We start from the raw sequence: 23,024 nt of genomic DNA on the forward strand, positions 1-23,024 counted from the left end.
ACGTGCGCAGGAGGAAAATGTTGCCGGCCACTTGGAAAAGGTGTTGGATTTTCAAAAATGTTTAATTAATAGTATGTTTGTTTAATTAGTCCTTAAAATAAGTGAAATAAATAGAAATAAAAAAAATGTTTAATTTTTAATTTAGATTATTTAATTTTAAATTTTGTTTAACAAAAATATCTGAAAGAAGTAGCTATTGACCCTTATTTCCTTAGTTTATAAAATAATAAAATTATTGTTTTTTTTTTATAATTTAAATAGACTTTCTACATGCTGCCAACTACCATTTCAAAAGATATTTTTAATTATTTCCGGAATTAATTGGAAATGTTTTATTTAATTAAATTTTCTAGTTAATGCACATATATATGTATGCATGAAACTTAAGTTGTTAATCTATAAATTTCAAAGCTTTTCGTGCATTTTTCTTAAAAATAATTGATACATTCTAAATATATTATGATATTTGTATTATTTAATTCGGTGATATTCAACTTCAAATTTTAATAAAAATTTAAAAATTTTAATTTAATTTTTTTAATAATTAAAAATAAATATTTACTAAAAATTTTGTGTCAGACTATACTTTCAACTTATAATAATTTAGAGGTTAAAAATTCATCCTTTTTTTTTTTTGTAAGATGTATTTATACTATATTATATTTTAAAAAAAAACAAAAAGATATCATTGAAACATAATATTTTTATAAATAAGTCTTATTTTACAAAAGAAGAAAGTGTAATTTTTATTTATAAATTTTTTTGAAAAATAATAATTGAATAATTTAAAAAATAATTTTAAGAATATAGAAAATAAGCACATTTTCTCTAGTTTTTCAGATTTTTTATATAATAAATTTACTTAATTACCCTATTGAAGTTTACATAAAATTAATGACATATAATAAATATAAATTATTAAGTAATTTTTTATAATCAATACTTTATTCAAATCTATATATTAATTAATTTATGCTTGTTTCTTGTCAACATAATAATGGCCAAAGCCGGCCAACTACATGACTAGACCGTACTTAAAGTAAAGAATGATTAGCAAAAAAATTCTTGGTAGCATAAGGAATTATCTTGAATTGCATCTATATATACATATATATAGAAGATGCTAGTGAGCATAACCCAAATATTGTTATCACAATTAATTCAAAGTAGATAGCTGGTATATATAACACTCTATATAACTAGATTAAGACTAATGTTTGAATCACAAACATTAGTTTTAAAGCATGCAATAGATGAACTTTCTGTCTAGTTATCTTTATTCTCATCAACAAAAATTAGCATGTTTTTCGTTTTACCTTTCTTCTACGAGCTTTACGACCACGATAAGAATAAGCTCCACGGCGTTCTTCATCGTTGAACTCATTATTGCAACATGGGTTGACTTCGGATGGCTAAATGCGGAAAGCACATACCAAGTATATTCTACTTTCCTTCAGAAATCTGATACTATGTTAACTAATAAACCTTAACCAATTATCAAAATCTGGAACCTATAGCAAAGGATTCATTTATTCTCTATACTGTAAAGCAAATATATACAAGAGAGTTTGTAAATAGTTTGTAAATAGATAACTATCATATTCACATTCTCCCGCATATCAAGGAGATCCGCTTCTAAAGTTATCACTTGCTATATCGGAAAGCTAGCTGCAAATACTTACAAATCAAACAATAGGTTTTCTCCCCTTAAACCAAGTTATCAACTTATCAATATCTGCTCTATACTACTGAACTATGGTATCCTTACCATCAAAATTGAGCAGCATTCACAAAACCAGACTCTTTACCTCCTTTTCTCCAACATATCCAAATTGTATCTATAACATAGTCATCCACAATCCCCAGCAGCTTTCTGTCTTACGATCGGCATCACGTCACGCCTATCATTTCAAATGGAATGCGATTGTAATTTCCACCCTGCTTCGTGAAATACTCCTTAAGGGATCTGAATATGAACGCCAACTTTGTAAATAGCTTGCAGATCTATGTTCCTTGAATTCAAACTTAGAGGTCAATAATTTTACCTGCAACGCGGCAGTTGGCATTCGGATTCCTTGCATGCACGAGCATGAAGTTGCAGAACATACCACAACTTCTTACAGAGATTACAACCTCCGCTAGAATACACTTTACATTGCCTGCCATGTTGGAACAGTCCCCTAGCCTTGTCGCAATATTGATATTGGCAGTGCTGTAATTGACATTGTGCCGCATGCAGCAATAGATCAAGCGTTTTTGAGAGCTGCAATGTTCAGTAACAAATTTCATTAACAAAGGAAGATGCAAAATACATCAGAGCTCAAAATCCTAATACTACTCAGAAGACTCAGTACAAAGAAGGTAGAATCGTTCAAACTCATTATTATAAAATTCAATAAAGTCGCTGACGATAACATCATGCTATCTTCAATTCTCATTTAATACCCAATTAATTTTCATCTATTTTTATATTATTCTTAACATATAGAATTATAATATTTGATCTCCTCCCTCACCTTGAATTTTCAACTTTAATTTAAAGAAGTGAATTTCCACCTATAAGGATCAGAGGTGGGGCAGAGATGGAATTAATTTCTAACTCCATATGTCAAGATTATGAAAATTATGAATTCACTGAGAATTGAACCAAACACAAACTAAAACGTAAATCATCAAATTAAATTCATCAATGTAAGATCAAGAATGATCATTTTAAATCTTAAAAGATCACTCCAGTATTAGCTGCAAACCCTTCATATCCTAACTAATCTAAGGCTTTTTTTGCATAAGAAAACTTCATTTTCACAAAATTGTACATGGTTAAGTTGCACCAAAAAAAATTATTAGATAAATATAAGATGGGCTAAATAAGCTGTGTTTTTTTACTAAATTATAGGGACTTATATTCTATCGACCACATAATTTGGTAAATGTGTTTACTAAATCTTAAAAGTAATAAATGCAAGTCAAAGAACAGCAAGCATAACATGTGGTAGAAAAAGAAGTATAATTTGGTAGTAAGTCAAATACTCAACACAAATGTTTATTTGGAACAACATTATTCACTAGGAAGAGGTAAAGGTAATCTAGCTATCTGTCAGACACTTTTTTATTTCAAAAAAAAAAAAAGCTATCTGTCAGGGTTTTTTCACTGGATGTATTGCTGTTAAATTGTGTAAAAGTAATTCTAGAGAATGAGTTAAAATTCAATTCAAAACTAAACTAAACAAAACTACAAGAACATCCTCCCTACTTATTTTGAAGTTGAAATTTAGTGAGTTCAAATTTAGCGACTTCATTTTCATTACAAAATCTGACAAGTCAAAGTAACATCATTTAAGACCAAACTATCGTATAATGAGAATCTAACAGACAGCTAGAACAGTAACAAATTAATCTCCAATAACTATATTTTATTAATAGCAATCAGAAGGGTCCATCATGGCATATGTTTGTTGTCACAAGTTTCTTCAGCCAGTATTGGAAATTTTAACGAGCGGCTAAAAGATTCAAACTGAATCTCCTGAGTCAAATTCAGTAAAACATAAAGGGATCGTACCGCAGTATCAAATAATCAAGCGGAATTTTACAGTGTCTTATGCAGAAATCAGTACATTCTAAAAATTTCAGTAGCGTTCTAGTCATCAGTCAACCAAAAATCTCTAAGTTACTGCATAATATACAAATTTATCAAATTACAAGAGCAAAAGTGGTGAACAAAAAGAAAGTTTGAACACTATTATTAACAACCAAAAATTGAAAATCTCAAATTTCAATAATCAAATTGGTAACTCAGTGTTTGTATATTAACATATGAATAATCTGCCGAAAACAAAGTTAAGGCATCCTATTTATAGGTATGAAATGCAATTAAAGTAGGAATTCTTAGATCTATTTAGGAAATCTATTCAATAGAAAGAAAAAGCATATTAATTGATTAAACTACGATAGAGTAAATACGATTCTTTATTTTTAAAAAAAAAGTAAATAGGATTCTAGCTAAATAGAAAATAATAAACTCACACAACTAATAAGCCTAAAGGTAATTATTCCTAAATAAGATAAACATCTTAATAACTAGCAATCATTATAAATATATGAATATTTCTTAGCATTTAAACATATCTAATTTTGGAAGTTTTTGTTCTGCATCAGAAATACATGAAATTAGAAATGGTGCCTCCATATACCACAGTAGCACCTACATGGCAGTTGTTGAAAACCAGAGATGCAGAAGTATACTAATGCACTTCAATGTATTCCTGAGTAGGAAGTTTCCATATTAGTGTCGTAATTCTTGATGTATTTCCGAATAGGAAGTTTTTATATTAGCATCATAATTCTTGATGTAATCCAAATAGGAAGTTTTTATATTAGTGTCATGATTCCTAATAAAATTCATAACATATCAAGACATTGTCCATGGAAAGGTAAGTAACAACGCAAATACAGTCTAGTAGTCATGTACAAACAAAACCAATGAAATGCCAGAAGATCATAGAAGCTAAAACCTTTGCAAGGAAATTAAAAATTTGTGCCACGTGTAATGCTGGTGCACCCATATCACATGCAACGTAGAATTAAGTTATTAAGGCATGCATGGATCCAAAAACTTTCCCAAGAATGTGATTTTTATAGAAATCAAATTCAAAACTCACTTTCAGAACATGTGATGACAAGCAAAGTTTCTCCAGCTGTTGCTCGATCCCCTCTTGCTTCCCAAAATGAAACGCGGTGTCAGCCCAAACTGCTAGGATGGTTACCTTCTCCAAAGCTGTTGCGTTAGTAACCAAAAATTTTACAAAATTTATTTCGTATTCAACTGCAGCAAACTTTGACAAGCTAAATCTCTTGAGGCGGGACTTTAAACAATCAGGTAGCGTATCAAATATGGATGTGTTGATTCCCTGAAAGACAATAAATAGTCATGAATAAGAAGGTCAAGAAAATCTTCCGGGCCACAAACTCCATTTTGTAACAATAAGCAATGTACTAAATGAACAATCAGCTTTTAGAAACCAACCACTGGAATGTCAAGAGATTGTAGATTTGGTGATTTATTAAGAAAGCACATCAACTCTCTACCAGCCGAAACAAGTACCCCACGATGATTTAAGCCGACCTCCAAATGAATTAAATTATAAAATTTAGGCAGATGAACTGCGAGATTCTTGGGGAAGAGAAACTTCACAAAACAGAACAGAAATCATTATTAGTGTTCCAGAATATGGGACCAAAACGACACAAGAAACAATGGAGAAAAGGTGAAGCTAATGTACCCTTAGGGTCTCACTGGTTATTGTAAGAAATTTAACACGGTAAATCCTGCCAAGTAGTTGAGCAGCACGGCGAATAGTTTCAAGGTAATCAGCGTCAACTGTCTTATAGAAACAAACATACGAATTCACCAACAATGGTACGTTGCAGAGGAGAACTTTCACTGTCAGAAAACCTGCGTACTTGAAGGATTTAAGATTCACTGCATAAAGCTTGATTTTACATTCTAGTAACCCATGCTTCAATGTTTCAAGCAGAAAAGCAAATTTCCTCAGTGTAGGAATTGAAATGGTGACACAATTTATCTTTTGCCAATCACAATCATGTAAAACTAACTCTTCAAGGATTGGAAAGCCAGAAAATAAAAGCTGGGTTGACTCATCGTCCCGAAATGTAACCCTTGAAAGAGTCAAACACTTGAGGCTTATGAAACAGATCTGAGAAGGAATCTCTAGAGTATGAAGCATAGATAACTTCAGATTGCATAATGATTTGGAAGTAAAAAAACTAGGAGGTAACACAAAGCTCTGTCCTCCACAGAGGTTAAGATCAAGCACTTGAACATTATGCTCTATTGCTGCAGATATCCAATCTTTGAACAGGTCCAAACTGACATCGAAATTTAGCTCCAAGCAGAATTTCCTTAGATGCGAAGTGTCACGATGGAAAAGTGCCTTAGACACCAATACAGTGAAGCTAGACTCTAGCTCCAAGCAACTCCTTTGAAGATCAACGTCAGGCAGGAAAATCCACAAGTCTTTCCATCTTTTTGACAATAAGGAAGTTCTTATGGCCTCCTTGGTGGACGTAAAAGAAAGAATGTGAAGAAGAATGTTATCAGGTAAATCACTGATCCTGTCAATTTTCTGTCCCACATCATGTCCTTCAGAAAGCTTCTGACTTTTAGGATTCGGTTGCACAGCAAGTCCATCCATATTTGTTACCCTAGAGAAAGAGCAAAACTTTAGATAGTATTAGACAAAGTCAGGCAAAATATAGCACTGAATGTGGGAATTTAAAATTATAACAAACCGTTTTACACACTTTTTGTGACAAATAAACTCCACAAAAAAAAAATGGAAACCCTTCACGAATCCACTCTTTTTTTCTTTACAATAACTATGGCTTGAGAATTTGGAAATGAATTTAGAGGAAAAAAACCTCGAAATGAGTTTCAGACTTTTGTCTCTGATCCAGAAAATGTAACTCATCTGTCAATGAATTCCTTTATACATCATTTATAAATGAAACGACATTTCATTTTTCTTTATCCCAAACATGGACTTAAGTTTGCCAAAACCCTATTTATCATTTCGTTTTTCCTCCCCCACGAAACGTAGCTTATTATTATTACTGTTCTTATTATAAAACTCATACAACACACAGTTGCTCTCTCATGAAACTGCAATTAACTGAAATCAGAAACCTAAAAGTGAAGACATATCTTCTCTAAACACATTCATCGATAAAATAGAGACAATTAAATTCCAATAACACATGCAAATAAACGTGCAAAAAGCACATTCCGATTCTCCTCTCACAATCATAAACTAGCCAACCAAACACTCTTCAATTCAAACTCACAGAATTATAGATTTTAAACACAAAACTACTTCTGCTTCTACGATCAATCTTCTCCGGTATAGAATAAAGAACTTCAAACAAGAAAATCAATCAAACAGTCAACCCGAATGAATTTGAATTCCGTACCCGAGTAAGGAAATGAGATTGCACAGATTAACGGTGAGTTCCTGAGAAAAACCTGATATCCATTGTTTTGGTGAGTGGATTGATTTCGTAAAATGGATTTTAATGATCAAGCCATGGATGGATTTTGCCCTAGAGTGAAGGTTGAAGAAGAGAGAAAATGAGAAGACTGAACCAGTCGAGCAGAGAACAAACGGCGGAAAGCTACGACTGCATTTGGTTTTGATATGAAAAATATGTATTTATAGTTTCAATTTAAAATATTTGTTTAATTTTATAATTTAAAAAAAAAAACCTAATAGTTTTTTTTATTATTTTGCTTTGAAAAAAAAAATAGTTTAATATAAGGATAAATATATTTTAAGTTTTTTCCACTAATTTATACAATAAAATATATTTTGAATTTTTAATCTTATAACACGATCCAATGTTATAAATTTACTTGAAAAAATAAATGAAATTAGGTGTCGACTTAATTTAAAAAATATATAAATAATAAAAATAGTTAACTTTAATTTAAAATATTTATTTCAATAATAAAAGAATTTTATATTTAAAATCAATTAGATTATATAAATAATAAAGATGAAAATTTATGAGACGGTATGAGATAAATCAAATCAAATATAAATAATTGAATTCTCGAATATTCTAAAAATAAAATATTATAATATAAAGTATTCAAAAATGATTTAAGAAGGTGAATAGAAAAATTGTTATGACTATAACTTTTGATAAATTTACCAAATATGAAAGTGATTTATTTGATATTATGAATGATTGATTACGTAAATATTGTTCGTTTTCGTTTAAAATATTTATTTATTTTTAATAAATTTTTAAAAGAACTTAGTAGTTTTTTATTATTTTTCTTTTTAAAACAAAATAATTTTGTATAAGGATGAATAAATTTAATTTGTTCCTCTAATTTATACAATAAAATCTACTTTTAATTTTTTCTATATATGTTTTAGTCTTATAATATAACGTTATAAATTTATTTTAAAAATAAATATAATTAAACACTGTTTAAATTTAATTTGAAAGTATTTATAAAATATATAATAACAAAAATAATTAAATTGTTTTAAATTTTTAATGTAATGACCCTAAACTTAAAAGGAAATAAAGTCATAAATTAAATGCGAAAGCGAAATAATAGAGTTTAGGGTTTATATTTCTTACACAATAATTTAAAATATTCAATAAAACTACGAGAATATCACTTCTAAAAGAATAAACAAAAATAAAATAAAATAAAATGTAATATACTAAACATTTTAGAATGACTTTCACTAGTGAAGGGAGTCCGGGTGATGAACTATTCACAACTCTCTTATTGATCAGGATCTGGGTTTTGGTTCTCTTGATCTCAAATAGTTAATGAAACGGTAAGTTACATTAACTCAATAAGAATATTACACTACTCGTTGATACAAAAACCAAAAGTTTGTAAAAATCATAAAAACAACCAATAAAATTCTTAATTTAAGTAAATTCATTTATCATAAGGAAACCCTTTTATTGTATATACTTACCGTTACGAGATTTTCAAAATTAACGTATAGAGACAATAACTCAAATAATATTCCAATCTCATATTCAAGTGAGTAAAAATAATATATTTTTTTATTTGTCTACTGGTATCATTGAGAGCCCATAGGGATATCACACTAAGCGTTGTAACGGCCCCGAAAATATTAAAATGAAATGAGTATTTAAATATATCAAGTGCGGAAGCGAGATCAAAATTTCAGTTAACATCCCTTACACGAAAAAAATTAAAAACGTACTTAAAATATAAAAGATTAAACTAACTAAGAGAGAAACTCGAAAATAAAACTATGAGTATGACTACAGAGTCTCTAGGCATCCCCTTCGTCGTCCTCCTGCGGAACGGGCTCGTGAACCATGTCTTCCTGATCTGAAATGGTTAAATAAGGAGTGAGCTACACTAGCCCAGTAAGAACATCACGATATCTCACCGTCACGGAGGTAAAGGGGGGTAGAAAAACACAAAAGACCAATGGAGCATAATTTACAACAAACTCGTTTATTAACATGAAAACCTTTACCCTCTACTTACCTCGGTGGAATTTATGAAAACAATATAAGAAAACAATAACATTATCATAATCATGGAATAATATAAGCTGTAAAACATAACACTTATCACGCCTCTTGTAATTCAATCATTGTACAACATATCTTTTTCTCATTTACCAGCCTACTAGTATCCGTGGAGGTCCATAGGGGTTCCGCTACCCGTTAACCTTTAACATTCATAATCAGTTTCCAGGGCCGTCCCCATACCCCGTCCGGTATGGGCGCCAAAACCATGAACCTCAATACCCCGTCCGGTATGAGGGTGAAACGGGCCGTCCCCATACCCCGTCCGGTATGGGCGCCAAAACCATAAACCTCAATACCCCGTCCGGTATGAGGGTGAAATGGGCCGTCCCCATACCCCGTCCGGTATGGGCGCCAAAACCATAAGATCTCCATACCCCGTCCGGCATGTGAGACCACAATCCCGGTAGGGTTCCCTACGGACCCGGTCCGTCCACCATCTCCCAGGATATCTAGTCAGGCTGACCCCCATAATACAATTATCAGTCTACACAATCTTTCATTTTCCTTTTCCTCAGTCAGCATCATCAATTCACATTTAAACAAGCAAATCGTAATTCATGCCAAACAGACAACATACAGCATCAGTTTTTCAGTCATTCAACCCATGATTAATAAAAACGTAGTATATGCACACAAATCTGTAAAATGAACACATCAAACCTCATTTTGCATTTAAAGCTATAAACAGGCCAAATAACAGTAAATCACCAATCACACTAGACTCGGGCTCCATTAGCCACCTTAAGCAATTTCACACATTCGTTAATTCAAGAAATACCGTTTTATCATTTTGAACTTTAATACCGTGATAGGAAATAGAGTGAGGGGTCCTTACTTATTTTCGGGATCCGAATACGATTCACAGTGCGCCTGCAGGCCGTCCCTAATTTTCCCTGAATTTTTTCCAGGGAACTGAAACACACTAACAGTACCTGCACGTGTTCCAAAAAAAACCCAAATTAGGCCCAGGGCCTCTTTCGGCCCAAATCGCAACTCCGGCACGGCGGCTCCGCCGTGCTCCGGCGACGGCGCCGCCGCTGGCGGCGGCGAGTCGCCTCGGGTTGGCTGTTTTCGGCCGAATTCAGCCACACTCGCATTGGTCCTTGTCAGAAAACAACCCTAGGGCCCTCGGGGGGCCAAAAAAATACGGAAAAACGGAGCTTACCGGCGGCGGCGCTCTCGGGTACGGCGGCTCTCCGGCGAGGTTCGTGTTTTGGTGATTCGGCTTCGGTCAACCTGTAGAGAAAAGAATGGTGATCACGGTGATATAAAAATTGCATCGAACGGAGGCCGGGAAGGGCCTCGTCGGAGGCAAAAACCGAGAGGGGGCGCGGCGGCGCCGCTGGGTTTCGGCTGCGTATTCCGGCCGTTTGGCCGGGATTTCGGCCTCGATTTGGCCATAGGAGGAATCAGCGGGGAAAAACGAGTCGGGGGTATGAAATTTACCTCGATCGGCGGTCAGAAATTTCCCCGGTGCGGCGGCGGGTGGCGGCGGTTGGCCTCTGGTTCGTCTTCTCCGGCGAGCGGCGAGCGGCTAGGGTTTGTGGTCTGGTGTGGGGGTTCTATTTATAACCCCTTGCTTTTTGATCTCAGCCGTTCATTTCATTTTAATCTGGGCCGTTCGTTTTTTATTGAATCTGGGCCGTCCGATCGCGCGATTGATCTGGGCCGTCGGATCGCACCCACGCAGATCGCCAACGTGGCTCCTTTCGGAGTGACGCGGTCTTGCCACGTGGCAGGCCCCGGTTGGCCGGGACTGCTGACCGGGCCGTCTGACGTGGCTGCTGACGTGCCCCCCCCCCCCCCTTTTTTTTTTTTTTTCTCCTCCTTTCCGGGTGCTACAACTCTCCCCCCCATAAAGAAATTTGGTCCCCAAATTTGCCTCATTACTCTTGATCAAACAGATGAGGATATTGTGCCCTAAATTCTGATTCCAGCTCCCAAGTCGCCTCCCTAGGCGTGTGGTTCTGCCACAAGACTTTTACAAATGATATTTCCCGGTTACGGAGTATTCTGCTTTCTCGGTCCGTGATACTGACCGGTACTTCTTCATAAGACAAGTCCTCTCGGAGTGAAAGCGGTTCATGAGCCACGACATGAGAAGGGTCCGGATTGTACTTGCGCAGCATAGATACATGAAACACATTGTGAACCCGGGAGAGCTCAAGGGGCAGTGCAAGTCTGTAGGCAGTGGTACCAATCTTGTCTAAGATTTCAAAGGGTCCAATGTATCTGGGGTTTAATTTTCCCCTTCTGCCGAACCTACTAATTCCCTTGAAGGGGGTGATTTTAAGAAACACCCGGTCACCTTTCTCAAAGGCCAGGTCTCTCCTCCGGGTATCAGCATAGCTCTTCTGCCTACTCTGAGCTGTCTGGATGTTCTTCTTGATCTTAACTATCTTGGACGTGGTTTTTTCCACCAAATCCGGGCCAAACAATTTTCTATCGCCCACTTCCTCCCAACAAATCGGTGACCTGCACGGACGCCCGTATAGCGCCTCGTATGGGGCCATGCCGATGCTTGCTTGGTAACTGTTGTTGTAGGCAAACTCTATCAGGGGTAGATGGTCGTCCCAATGGCCTCCGGAGTCAAGGACACAAGCTCGGAGCATATCCTCCAGCGTACGGATTGTCCTCTCTGATTGTCCATCGGTTTGGGGGTGGAAGGCAGTACTAAGGGACAACTTTGTTCCCATAGCTTGCTGGAAACTATTCCAAAACCGAGAAGTGAATCTGGGATCCCTGTCGGATACCACTGTTACTGGGACCCCATGTAGTCTGACTATTTTCCGGACATACATTCTTGCCAACTTGTCCAACGAATCAGTCATTCTGATGGCCAGGAAGTGGGAAGACTTAGTGAGTCGGTCAACAATTACCCATATGGCATCGTGTCCCGATCGTGCCTTGGGTAGTCCCGATACGAAGTCCATGGTGATGTGTTCCCACTTCCATTCTGGAATCGGTAAAGGCTGAAGCAACCCCCCTGGGCGTTGATGTTCTGCTTTGACCTGCTGACATACCAAGCACTTAGATACAAAGTCGGTTATATCTCTCTTCATCCCATTCCACCAGAATCGGGGTCGCATAGTTTGGTACATTTTTGTACTTCCTGGATGCATGGCGAACCTTGAACTATGGGACTCTGTCATGATGTCTCTTTTTAATTCATTGTCGTCTGGGACACACATTCTGTCCTTGAAACGAATCAATCCGTCGGCAGAGATCTGAAATTCTGAGTTCACTCCCTGTTCTGCATCCTTCTTGCGGTTTACTAGGGCGGGGTCGATTGACTGGGCTTCCTTTATTCTTTGGATTAACTCGGGTTGGACTGCTAGGTGGTTCAAACATGTGGCCCTCTTCAGATCTTGCAGTCGAACCTGCTGCGTAGCCCCAATGGACCTGCATTCCGAAACCATCAGATGGGCTAGGGTGCCTGCACTCTTCCTGCTGAGGGCATCGGCTACTACGTTGCCCTTACCTGGATGGTATAGGATGTCACAATCATAGTCCTTGAGGAGTTCCATCCACCTTCTCTGACGCATGTTGAGATCCTTCTGAGTGAAGATGTGCTTCAAGCTCTTATGATCGGTGTAGATCTGAAAGGTCTCTCCATACAAATAATGGCGCCAGATTTTCAAGGCGTGTATGATTGCGGCAAGCTCCAAGTCATGGGTAGGATAGTTCTTCTCATGATTCTTTAGCTGTCTAGACCCATATGCTATAACCTTTCCATGCTGCATCAGGACACAACCCAGGCCCAGATAGGAGGCATCACTATAAACTGTATACCCTCCTGATCCACTCGGTAGAGCCAGCACGGGTGCAGTAGTCAGTCACTTCTTCAATTCTGAAAAACTCCTTTCGCAGTTCTCATTCCAATCAAACTTTGCATTCTTCTTTGTGAGTCGGGTTAGAGGGGCCGCTAGACTGGAGAACCCTTCGACAAACCGGCGGTAATAACCCGCCATCCCTAGGAAACTGCGAATTTCCTTAACTGTTGTCAGCCTTTCCCAACCAAGTACCGCTTCAACCTTTTCGGGGTTCACCGACACCCCTTCCTTCGATATAACATGTCCTAGGAAGGCGGTTTGCTCGAGCCAAAATCCACACTTGCTCAACTTTGCATACAACTTCTTTTCCCTGAATACCTGGAGGACTTGGGCAAGATGATTAGCATTTTCTTCTCTACTTTTGAGTAGACTAAGAAAACATCGATGAACACGACAATAAATTTATCCAAAATCTCTCTGAAGATACAGTTCATAAGATCCATAAAGATGGCCGGGGCGTTGGTTAGCCCAAACGGCATAACCAGGAACTCATAGTGTCCGTACCTGGTTCGGAATGCCGTCTTGGGGATGTCTTCTGCTCTCACTTTTACCTGATGGTAACCTGATTGTAGATCTATTTTAGAAAAAACCTGTGCACCCTGCAACTGATCGAAAAGGTCATCAATCCGGGGGAGAGGGTATTTGTTTTTAATTGTTACCTTGTTTATCCTTCTATAATCAATACACAGTCTCAACGTTCCATCTCCTTTCTTTGCAAAAGTAACCCCGGCACCCCATGGGGAAATGCTGTGTCTAATGAAGCCACTGTTTTGTAGCTCAGTGATTTGTTTCCTTAGCTCTTCCATCTCGATGCGGCTCATTCGGTAAGGAGCTACCGAGATGGGTTGGGTTCCTGGCTGTAAGTCTATGGTGAACTCGACCTCTCTGTCCCCTGGTAGACCGGGCAGTTCATCCAGAAATACGTCTGGAAAGTCTCGGACTACTGGAATCTCTTGGATACAAACTTCCTTCTTGGGTTTACCTAGTTAGGGAAAATACAATATCAACGCACTGGGAATTAAGAAGAAAAGAATTTGTCATTAGGGAGAATCAGTACCGAATAATTTTATTAACTTGTAAATGGCTCCTCGTTGGGAGGATTAAATACAATCTTTTTATTAAAGCAGTCTATGGTGGCGTGATACGCCGCCAGCCAATCCATTCCTAGGATTACATCAAAATCCCCTGTGTCTAACCCTATCAGGTCTACCCTCAATTTCCTATCTGCTATCTCCACGGCACATGCCCTGTAGACAACCTCTCCTAGTAATGTCTCCCCCCCAGCGGTAGATACAAACAATAATGAATCAAGTCTATCAGGTGATACACAAATTTTGGAAGCAAGAACATGTGAAATAAAAGAATGTGATGTACCAGTATCAAACAAAAGATGAGCAATGTGGCCAGAGATAATATACATACCATGTACCACGTCCGGGTCTACATCGGCATCCTTCTGGGTAAGGTTGTAAACTCTGCCCTGGATTGGAGGCCTCCCTTGATTCTGGTTCCTAGGGCACTCCCTCGCATAGTGCTGGGCACTGCCGCATATGCGACAGGTGTTGTTGAGGCGGTAGCAGGGTCGGTCCCCATGATCCCTGCCGCAGTACTGGCAGATCTTCCCACAAGCTGCCCCCATAGCCTGAGGAGGGCCCTGAACGGCAGGCCTGGGTCTCTTACTGGGTTGGACAGGCATGGTAGGCGCTGGCCTGCGGAGCAGGGCTGAAGGTCGGGAACTTCCCGCTAGCTGAGGGCGGGTGTCGAAGCTCCTTTCTATGATCTGCGCCTTTGCCAGGACTGCCGAATATGTCTCGAGCTCCATCACCAACAAGTGCTGTCTGATCGCCGGGCGGAGACCCCACTGGAATTTCCTGGCCTTTCGACCCTCATCCAACAATGTCTCCGGGGCATGTCGGCCCAGCTCCAGGAACTTGCGGGCATACTCCGACACTGTCATATTACCCTGGACCAATTGAGCAAATTCCATTTCCTTTAAATGTTGGATGTGTTTAGGGAGATACTCCGCATGGAAAGCCGCTAGGAACTGCTCCCAAGTAACTGGTACAGGCAGGGTGGCCCGCTTGAGCTCCCACCAGTGTACTGCTTCCCCTACCAGCATGTAGGAGGCAATGGCAGCCCTCTGCTTAGGAATTACTCCCAAGGTCTCAAAGGCTCTCTCAGTCTCCGCCAGCCAGTATTGGGCCTCTTCGAAAGAGGATCCCCCTGAAAAAGTAGAAGGGTTCAGTCTCCTGTACCTCTCTATGAAGCCGGGGTCGATCAAGGAGGGAGCGGGGTCCCGAGGTAGAGGGACTGGGGCCGGCTGAGGGTGAACTGGGGGACCCTGTGGTGGCGCCTGCTGATGGGGTGGGGGCACTGGAATGTGCTGTGGCGGCACCTGTTGGTACTGTGGCTGTGGTACCGGGTCGTACCGCGGCTGTGGTGCCGGGTGGTACTGTGGAGGAACAGGCTCCTGCCGGGGTGGCTCGGGATCAGCCTGCTGTAACGGGGGCTCAACCTGCGCTAGCGGAGGAGGTCCGGGTAACTCCCTTCTCTCCTCTTGCCTTCGCTGGGCAGCTACGAGAGCTTCCACCATCTCATATAATCTGTCCAAATCCTCCCGAAGCGAATTATCTTGGGCCGCTCGGTTTAGTGGGGGCCTCCCTCTCCTCATTTCTGTGTACCTGCATTTACAAGGAATGGTTGAGTAACGACCAATCGGTGAGTATTTCTTTAAAGGACTATAGTGTAAGGGATGGGTCCGAGGAAATGTGGCTCTGATACCAACTGTAACGGCCCCGGAAATATTAAAATGAAATGAGTATTTAAATATATCAAGTGCGGAAGCGAGATCAAAATTTCAGTTAACATCCCTTACACGAAAAAAAACCAAAAACGTACTTAAAATATAAAAGATTAAACTAACTAAGAGAGAAACTCGAAAATAAAACTATGAGTATGACTACAGAGTCTCTAGGCATCCCCTTCGTCGTCCTCCTGCGGAACGGGCTCGGGAACCATGTCTTCCTGATCTGAAATAGTTAAATAAGGAGTGAGCTACACTAGCCCAGTAAGAACATCACGATATCTCACCGTCACGGAGGTAAAGGGGGGTAGAAAAACACAAAAGACCAATGGAGCATAATTTACAACAAACTCGTTTATTAACATGAAAACCTTTACCCTCCACTTACCTCGGTGGAATTTATGAAAACAATATAAGAAAACAATAACATTATCATAATCATGGAATAATATAAGCTGTAAAACATAACACTTATCACGCCTCTTGTAATTTAATCATTGTACAACATATCTTTTTCTCATTTACCAGCCTACTAGTATCCGTGGAGGTCCATAGGGGTTCCGCTACCCGTTAACCTTTAACATTCATAATCAGTTTCCAGGGCCGTCCCCATACCCCGTCCGGTATGGGCGCCAAAACCATGAACCTCAATACCCCGTCCAGCATGTGAGACCACAATCCCGGTAGGGTTCCCTACGGACCCGGTCCGTCCACCATCTCTCAGGATATTTAGTCAGGCTGACCCCCATAATACAATTATCAGTCTACACAATCTTTCATTTTCCTTTTCCTCAGTCAGCATCATCAATTCACATTTAAACAAGCAAATCGTAATTCATGCCAAACAGACAACATACAGCATCAGTTTTTCAGTCATTCAACCCATGATTAATAAAAACGTAGTATATGCACACAAATCTGTAAAATGAACACATCAAACCTCATTTTGCATTTAAAGCTGTAAACAGGCCAAATAACAGTAAATCACCAATCACACTATACTCGGGCTCCATTAGCCACCTTAAGTAATTTTACACATTCGTTAATTCAAGAAATACCGTTTTATCATTTTGAACTTTAATACCGTGATAGGAAATAGAGTGAGGGGTCCTTACTTGTTTTCGGGATCCGAATACGATTCACAGTGCGCCTGCAGGCCGTCCCTAATTTTTTCTTAATTTTTCCCGGGGAACTGAAACACACTAACAGTACCTGCACGTGTTCCAAAAAAAACCCAAATTAGGCCCAGGGCCTCTTTCGGCCCAAATCGCAACTCCGGCACGGCGGCTCCGCCGTGCTCCGGCGACGGCGCCGCCGCTGGCGGCGGCGAGTCGTCTCGGATTGGCTGTTTTCGGCCGTTTTCGGCCGAATTCGGCCACACTCGCATTGGTCCTTGTCAGAAAACAACCCTAGGGCCCTCGGGGGGCCAAAAAAATCACGGAAAAACGGAGCTTACCGGCGGCGGCGCTCTCGGGTACGGCGGCTCTCCGGCGAGGTTCGTGTTTTGGTGATTCGGCTTCTGTCAACCTGTAGAGAAAAGAATGGTGATCACGGTGATATAAAAATTGCATCGAACGGAGGCCGGGAAGGGCCTCGTCGGAGGCAAAAACCGAGAGGGGGCGCGGCGGCGCCGCTGGGTTTCGGCCGCGTATTCCGGCCGTTTGGCCGGGATTTCGACCTCGATTTGGCCATAGGAGGAATCAGCGGGGAAAAACAAGTCGGGGGTATTAAATTTACCTCGATCGGCGGTCGGAAATTTCCCCGGTGCGGCGGCGGGTGGCGGCGGTCGGCCTCTGGTTCGTCTTCTCCGGCGAGCGGCGGGCGGCTAGGGTTTGTGGTCTGGTGTGGGGGTTCTATTTATAACCCCTTGCCTTTTGATCTCAGCCGTTCATTTCGTTTTAATCTGGGCCGTTCGTTTTTGATTGAATCTGGACCGTCCGATCGCGCGATTGATCTGGGCCGTCGGATCGCACCCACGCGGATCGCCAACGTGGCTCCTTTCGGAGTGACGCGGTCTTGCCACGTGGCAGGCCCCGGTTGGCCGGGACTGCTGACCGGGCCTGCTGACGTGGCTGCTGACGTGGGCCCCCCCCTTTTTTTTTCTCCTCCTTTCCGGGTGCTACACGTGAACCAATATCCACCATTGTTAACTAACTGATCGTTCCCATACCTCGTCCAGTATGAGCACTAAAAATACAATCCTTCAATACTCTGTCCGATATGAAGATTAATTGAGTCGTCCCCACTGCACCGATCCCGGAATGTCCAAAGAAAATAAATTATAAATTAAGCGCGAAAGCGAAATAAATAGTTAAGATTTACATTCACAATAACTTAAAGTATCAAGTAGTGCTACGAGAATTACCCGTTTGAAGGAAATACAAAAAATTAAGGAAATAAATAAAAAATAAAATGAAATTGGCATCCTACTCGCAGCCCTCTTGCAGATCGGGCTTTGCATCCTGATTCTCTTGATCTGAAATGGTTAAATAAGGAATGAGTTACACTAGTCCAGTAAGAATATCACACTACTCACCAACACAAAAATGAAGATTGTTAGAAAATCAAAACAACTAATTGAGCACTTAATTAAACAAATATATTTATTAATAATAAAATTATTTACCGTCCACTTACCGCAGCGAGATTTATAAAGACAACCTATAGATATAATAACATAACATTTATCATGATTTTATATGCAATCGGTAACATGTACACATTATAAATCTATATTCAATAAATCAAACAACAACTGTCCCTTTTCCATTAGCCTGTTGGTATCCATGGGGGTTCATAGGGATGTCTCAGCTACACGTGAACCATTTTCTTTAACATTCTCAATTAATGAGTCGTCCCCATACCCTGTCCGGTATGAGTGTCAAATTACTAAATCTCGATATCCTGTCCGGTATGAGGATAAAGCAGGTCGTCCCCATACCCTATCCAATATAAGCACCAAATTACCAAGTCTCAATACCCCGTTCGGTATGAGACAACGTTCACAGTAGGGTTCCCTATTGTACCCGGTCCGTCCATCATCTCCCAAGATATCCAGTAAGGTTGTCGTTTCATCTATTTACTTAATCACACAGTTCCTATTTACCTTTAATCTCGAGTTTCTCAATTCAACCGTAATCATATAAACAAACATACATAAGGGAATACAATCATATCTCAGTTTCTCAATTTAACAGTAGTCACATAAGACAACAATACATATATTCAAAATCATAAAATCAATAAATTAGATATTATTATGCATTCAAACTGTAAAATAAATCGACAAAAATCAATAAAGAATAATTTCTAGTTTTACCTCCATTAATAACTTGTAATTAATCATAAATATTTTCTAAATTGTACAAAATATCGTACTATTGTTAATTTGACTTCAATTCCATAACAAAGAATAGAATGATGGATTCTTACTCAATTTGATGTCTAAAAAGCTAAATTATTGACTGTGCCTACTGGCAGTCCTCTGAATTTTTCTTCGGGGATTAAAATACGCTATAAGTACCTACAAATGTTCCAAAAACCTAAAATCAATATCAAGATCCATTTTTGGTCAATTTCAGAATTATGGCACGGCGGTGGTCCGCCTCAAGTCGATTGTTTTCGGTCATTTTTTGGCCGATTTTGCATCAATCCCTATGAGAAAACACGTTAAGAGGTCTCGATTGGCCGAAAAAATATAAAAAATTAAAACTCACCGACGGTGGGGCTCTCTAGTGCGGTGGCTCCTCCATTCACGTTGCAGTTGGGTGTTTTGCTCCAGTCAACCTGTACAGAAGGAAATGATGATCACAATGGTCGAAAAATTACGCAGAATGGGAATCGGAAAGGGCCTCATTGTAAGCATTTTATGAAATTTCTCGCGGCGGCGCTGCCGAGCTTTGCCCACGATTTTCAACCAATCCACCGGTCTTTTTGCTCTAATTTAGGCATGTGAGTGTTTAAAATTGAATTCTCACAAAAAAAAAAATTTTTTAGCTCTTTTGGCGGTCGGAAAGGGCTCCAGCGCAGTGGCGAGGTTTGGCGGCTAGGGTTAGAGTTTAGTGTGAAGGTGGTCATTTATACTCGTCATCTTTTGATTTGGGTCGTCCATCGCATTTGATCTGAACCGTCCAATCGCGATTAAATAGAGAGTGAATCTGGACTGTCCATCGTGATCTAATCTGGACCGTTCGATCGCGTTTAAATATAAAGTAGATTTGCACCGTTGATCGCATTTAAATCTAGTCGTCTGAGCACGCGAGAACGGATCTGAGCCATTCGATCACTGGCATGCAGATCACTCGCGTGGTACCGCGTCAATGTCCGTTACCATGCAGCACGTTCTGGTTCGTCGGGACTGCTAACCGAGCATCCTACGTGGCACAAGTTTTCTAAATTATATTTTGACCCATCAGTTTTCGATTTTTCTTTTAAAAATACTCTCAGAACCTAAAATTTCACCTCTTTTTTCCAAAATTATTTTTAATTTCATACTCCATCAAATTTCCTTTATTTTTACACTAAATTAAAATTAAAAATAAAAAGTTATTTTTATAAATTAATTTTAAATTATATTAAAATTAATTTTAGGTGTTACAGTCCCCATAGCCCGTCCGGTACGAGTGCCAAAACTACTATTCCTCGATACTCCGTCAGTATGAGGCAACGTTCACAATAGGATTTTTTATGTACCTGGTCCGTCTACCATCTCTCATGATATTCAGTAAGGTTACTATTCATTAATCCACATAACTAAATAATTTTCCATTTATATATTAATTTTCAATTTCACAAATCAACCATAAATCACGCACGACAAGCAATATATATTAAAGAAGTACAACTAAATCATTCAATCATTCCAGTATATCATCATATATTTAAAGCTGTAAATTCAACAATTAGTTAGACAGGATAACAAATAAATGACTAACCGATTTCGACTTTATTGGTAACTTGTAATTATTCTCAAGGTTTTCTAAATTACACAAAATACTATATTACCGATTATTAAGTTTCAATTCCATAACAGATAATAAGGTAAGAGATTCTTACCCGAATCGGTGTTTGAAATACCGAATTTTTTACTGCATCTACTAGCAGTCTCCGGGTTTCCTAAACTTTTTTGCTAAGATTAAAACATGTTTCACGTACATAAAAATACTCTAAAAATCCAAAATCGGTATTCAAAACCCTTTTCCAGCCAATTTCGAGATTCTGGCACAGCAGCACCGCCGTGCTCCAGCGATGGCACCGTAGCTCGCAACAGTGATTTGCCTCGTCCTGGCCGTTTTCGACCCGTTTTAGCCAGTTTCGACTGGTTTTATACCTATCTTTGCGAGAAAACACATTATAGGGTCTCGATTGGCAAAAAAAAAGGTCAAAAATGAAAACCTACCAACAGTGAGATTTTTCGGTATAACAACTTCCCCGGCTCACTTTTGTAGCTAGACGTTTTTCTTCGATCAACTTATAAAAAATAGAACGGTGAGTACAATAGTGAAAAAATCGTACGAAACGAAAAACGGGAAGGGACTCATCGGAGATAATTGCAAGTTTTGCCCACGACGGTGGCGTCGAACTTTGTTCACAGTTTCTGGCTCACTCGTCATTTCTTTTGCTCCAATTTGGCGATGAGGGTGCTCGCAATCAAATTCCGAGCAGGTAGAAATTTTTTTTATTTTTTTTAGTAATTGGAGGTGGCTCCGGCACGGTGGTGGGCGACGATCAGCTCCCTTCTACGACGAGTGATTCTTTTTCCCCAGCAGGAGGCTAACGACTAGGGTTTTGGTTTGGCGTGATGTGAAATATTTATACTTGTCTTGCGTTAATCTGAGCCGTTCGTCGTGTTTGATCTTGACCGTTTGATCGCATTTATAGAGAAAATAAATTTGAACCGTTCATCGCGATTTGATCTCGATCGGATGGTCGTGTTTAAAGAGGGAAGGGATCTGAACCGTTTATCGTATTTAATCACGACCGTCCGATCAAGCCTAAGGAGGGAACGGATCTAGACCATCTATGTGCTCAGAAACGCTTCCGGATTGTCCAATCGTGGGGCACACGGATCGCCAACGTGACCCCCCTCTCTCGCGGCACCGAGTCAATGTGCCTTGCCACGCAGAGCGCTCTGGTTCATCGGCGCTGCTAACTGGGCAATTCTATGTGATACAATTTTTTTTAATTGCGTTATGACTCCCAGTTTTCGATTTTTCTTTTGAAAACACTACCCGAACCCAAAATTTCACCCATTTTTTTAAGAATTATTTTAAATTTCATTATCAACTTAATTTTTTTTTCATAATTTCATATTAAATTAAAATTTATTAATTTTAAAAATAAGTTTTTATATATTTTTTGATATTAAAATTAATTTCGAGCCTGAGTATTATATTTAATCAATTATACTTTCCGATAATTTTCTTATTTTAAAAAACTTAAACATATTTACACCAAATTAAATTTTCTAAAAATTAAACAATAATATAAATTATTTATAAAACAAAGGATAATTAAATTCCACATAACCAAATCATGGTCATTAAAATTATTATACAAAAAATCAAATTGTATTAAGACTAAATCTACACTTTCATAACTTTTTTAGTACTATTTCAAAGTCTCGTATATGTTATTTGAGATTATTTTATTTATTTGAATTAAATTATATTACATTAATTAGAATAATGATATTTTTTTTATCAAAATATGTTAGAATATTGTTATAATATAAGTATACTAAAAGTTGATAAATAAAATATCATCATATAAACATATTATTATACAATTTACTAATGTCAATATTACATATATAATATTAATTTGTTACCTTGTTGTTCATTCATTAAATTGATTACAATCAAATCGTCACTGACTGAAAATTAAATTAGAGAAAATTAAATTTAAATGGATAATTTTACTTGCAGCCAAATTTTAATTTTTTAAAAATACACTTTTTCGATTTAGTCTCAAGCAAATTCGAATTGAATCAAGAAAAATTTGAACGAGAGCTGAGATGAGATGCTGAAGAATTAAAGTTACAGAGAATGGATGGATTGACAAACTGAGAAAGAGAAAGAAAGTGAGGTAAAAGAATTTTAATTTTTTTTTCTTTTATATTGTTATACCACATTTCTACTAACTAAAACGTAAAAAATAATTAAATAAATAATAAGATAATAATAGAATAACCAATGATTGCAAAATTATTATCACTATCACAAGTATTATTATTATTATGTTTCGTCTTACTTTTATTTTGAGGAAGAAAA

General features: G+C 38.4%; 1 protein-coding gene across 3 annotated transcripts; it reads right to left on the reverse strand.

The window, feature by feature from the left end:
• Nucleotides 1-1,512: 1,512 nt before the first annotated feature.
• LOC110808995 (F-box/LRR-repeat protein At4g14103-like) lies at nt 1,513-7,205 on the reverse strand. Of its 3 annotated transcripts, none has more exons than XM_088214824.1 (6): nt 7,040-7,205; nt 5,280-6,222; nt 5,024-5,185; nt 4,659-4,907; nt 2,046-2,263; nt 1,513-1,966 (listed from the first exon to the last, which is right to left on the reverse strand). In XM_088214824.1, exons 1-6 carry the CDS (start codon nt 7,048-7,050, stop codon nt 1,891-1,893), a joined length of 1,659 nt encoding a protein of 552 aa, XP_088070950.1. In that variant the 5' UTR covers nt 7,051-7,205; the 3' UTR covers nt 1,513-1,890. The 3 variants fall into 3 exon arrangements, with proteins under 3 accessions (XP_088070950.1, XP_088070955.1, XP_021890383.2); XM_088214829.1 differs by having other exon boundaries at nt 6,988-7,205; XM_022034691.2 differs by having other exon boundaries at nt 5,280-6,239; nt 6,988-7,205.
• Nucleotides 7,206-23,024: the final 15,819 nt, after the last annotated feature.

The sequence above is a fragment of the Carica papaya genome, chromosome 1 (genome assembly GCF_054855325.1).
Source record: "Carica papaya isolate Zhongbai chromosome 1, ASM5485532v1, whole genome shotgun sequence".
In the NCBI taxonomy this organism is placed as follows: domain Eukaryota; kingdom Viridiplantae; phylum Streptophyta; class Magnoliopsida; order Brassicales; family Caricaceae; genus Carica; species Carica papaya.

Coding starts and splice junctions, on each gene's coding strand:
- LOC110808995 (XM_088214824.1), bottom strand. Junction 5,186..5,279: donor TAACCAGTGAGACCCTAAGG/GTACATTAGCTT, acceptor TGTTTTGTGAAG/TTTCTCTTCCCCAAGAATCT. Junction 2,264..4,658: donor TGTCATCACATGTTCTGAAA/GTGAGTTTTGAA, acceptor TGAACATTGCAG/CTCTCAAAAACGCTTGATCT.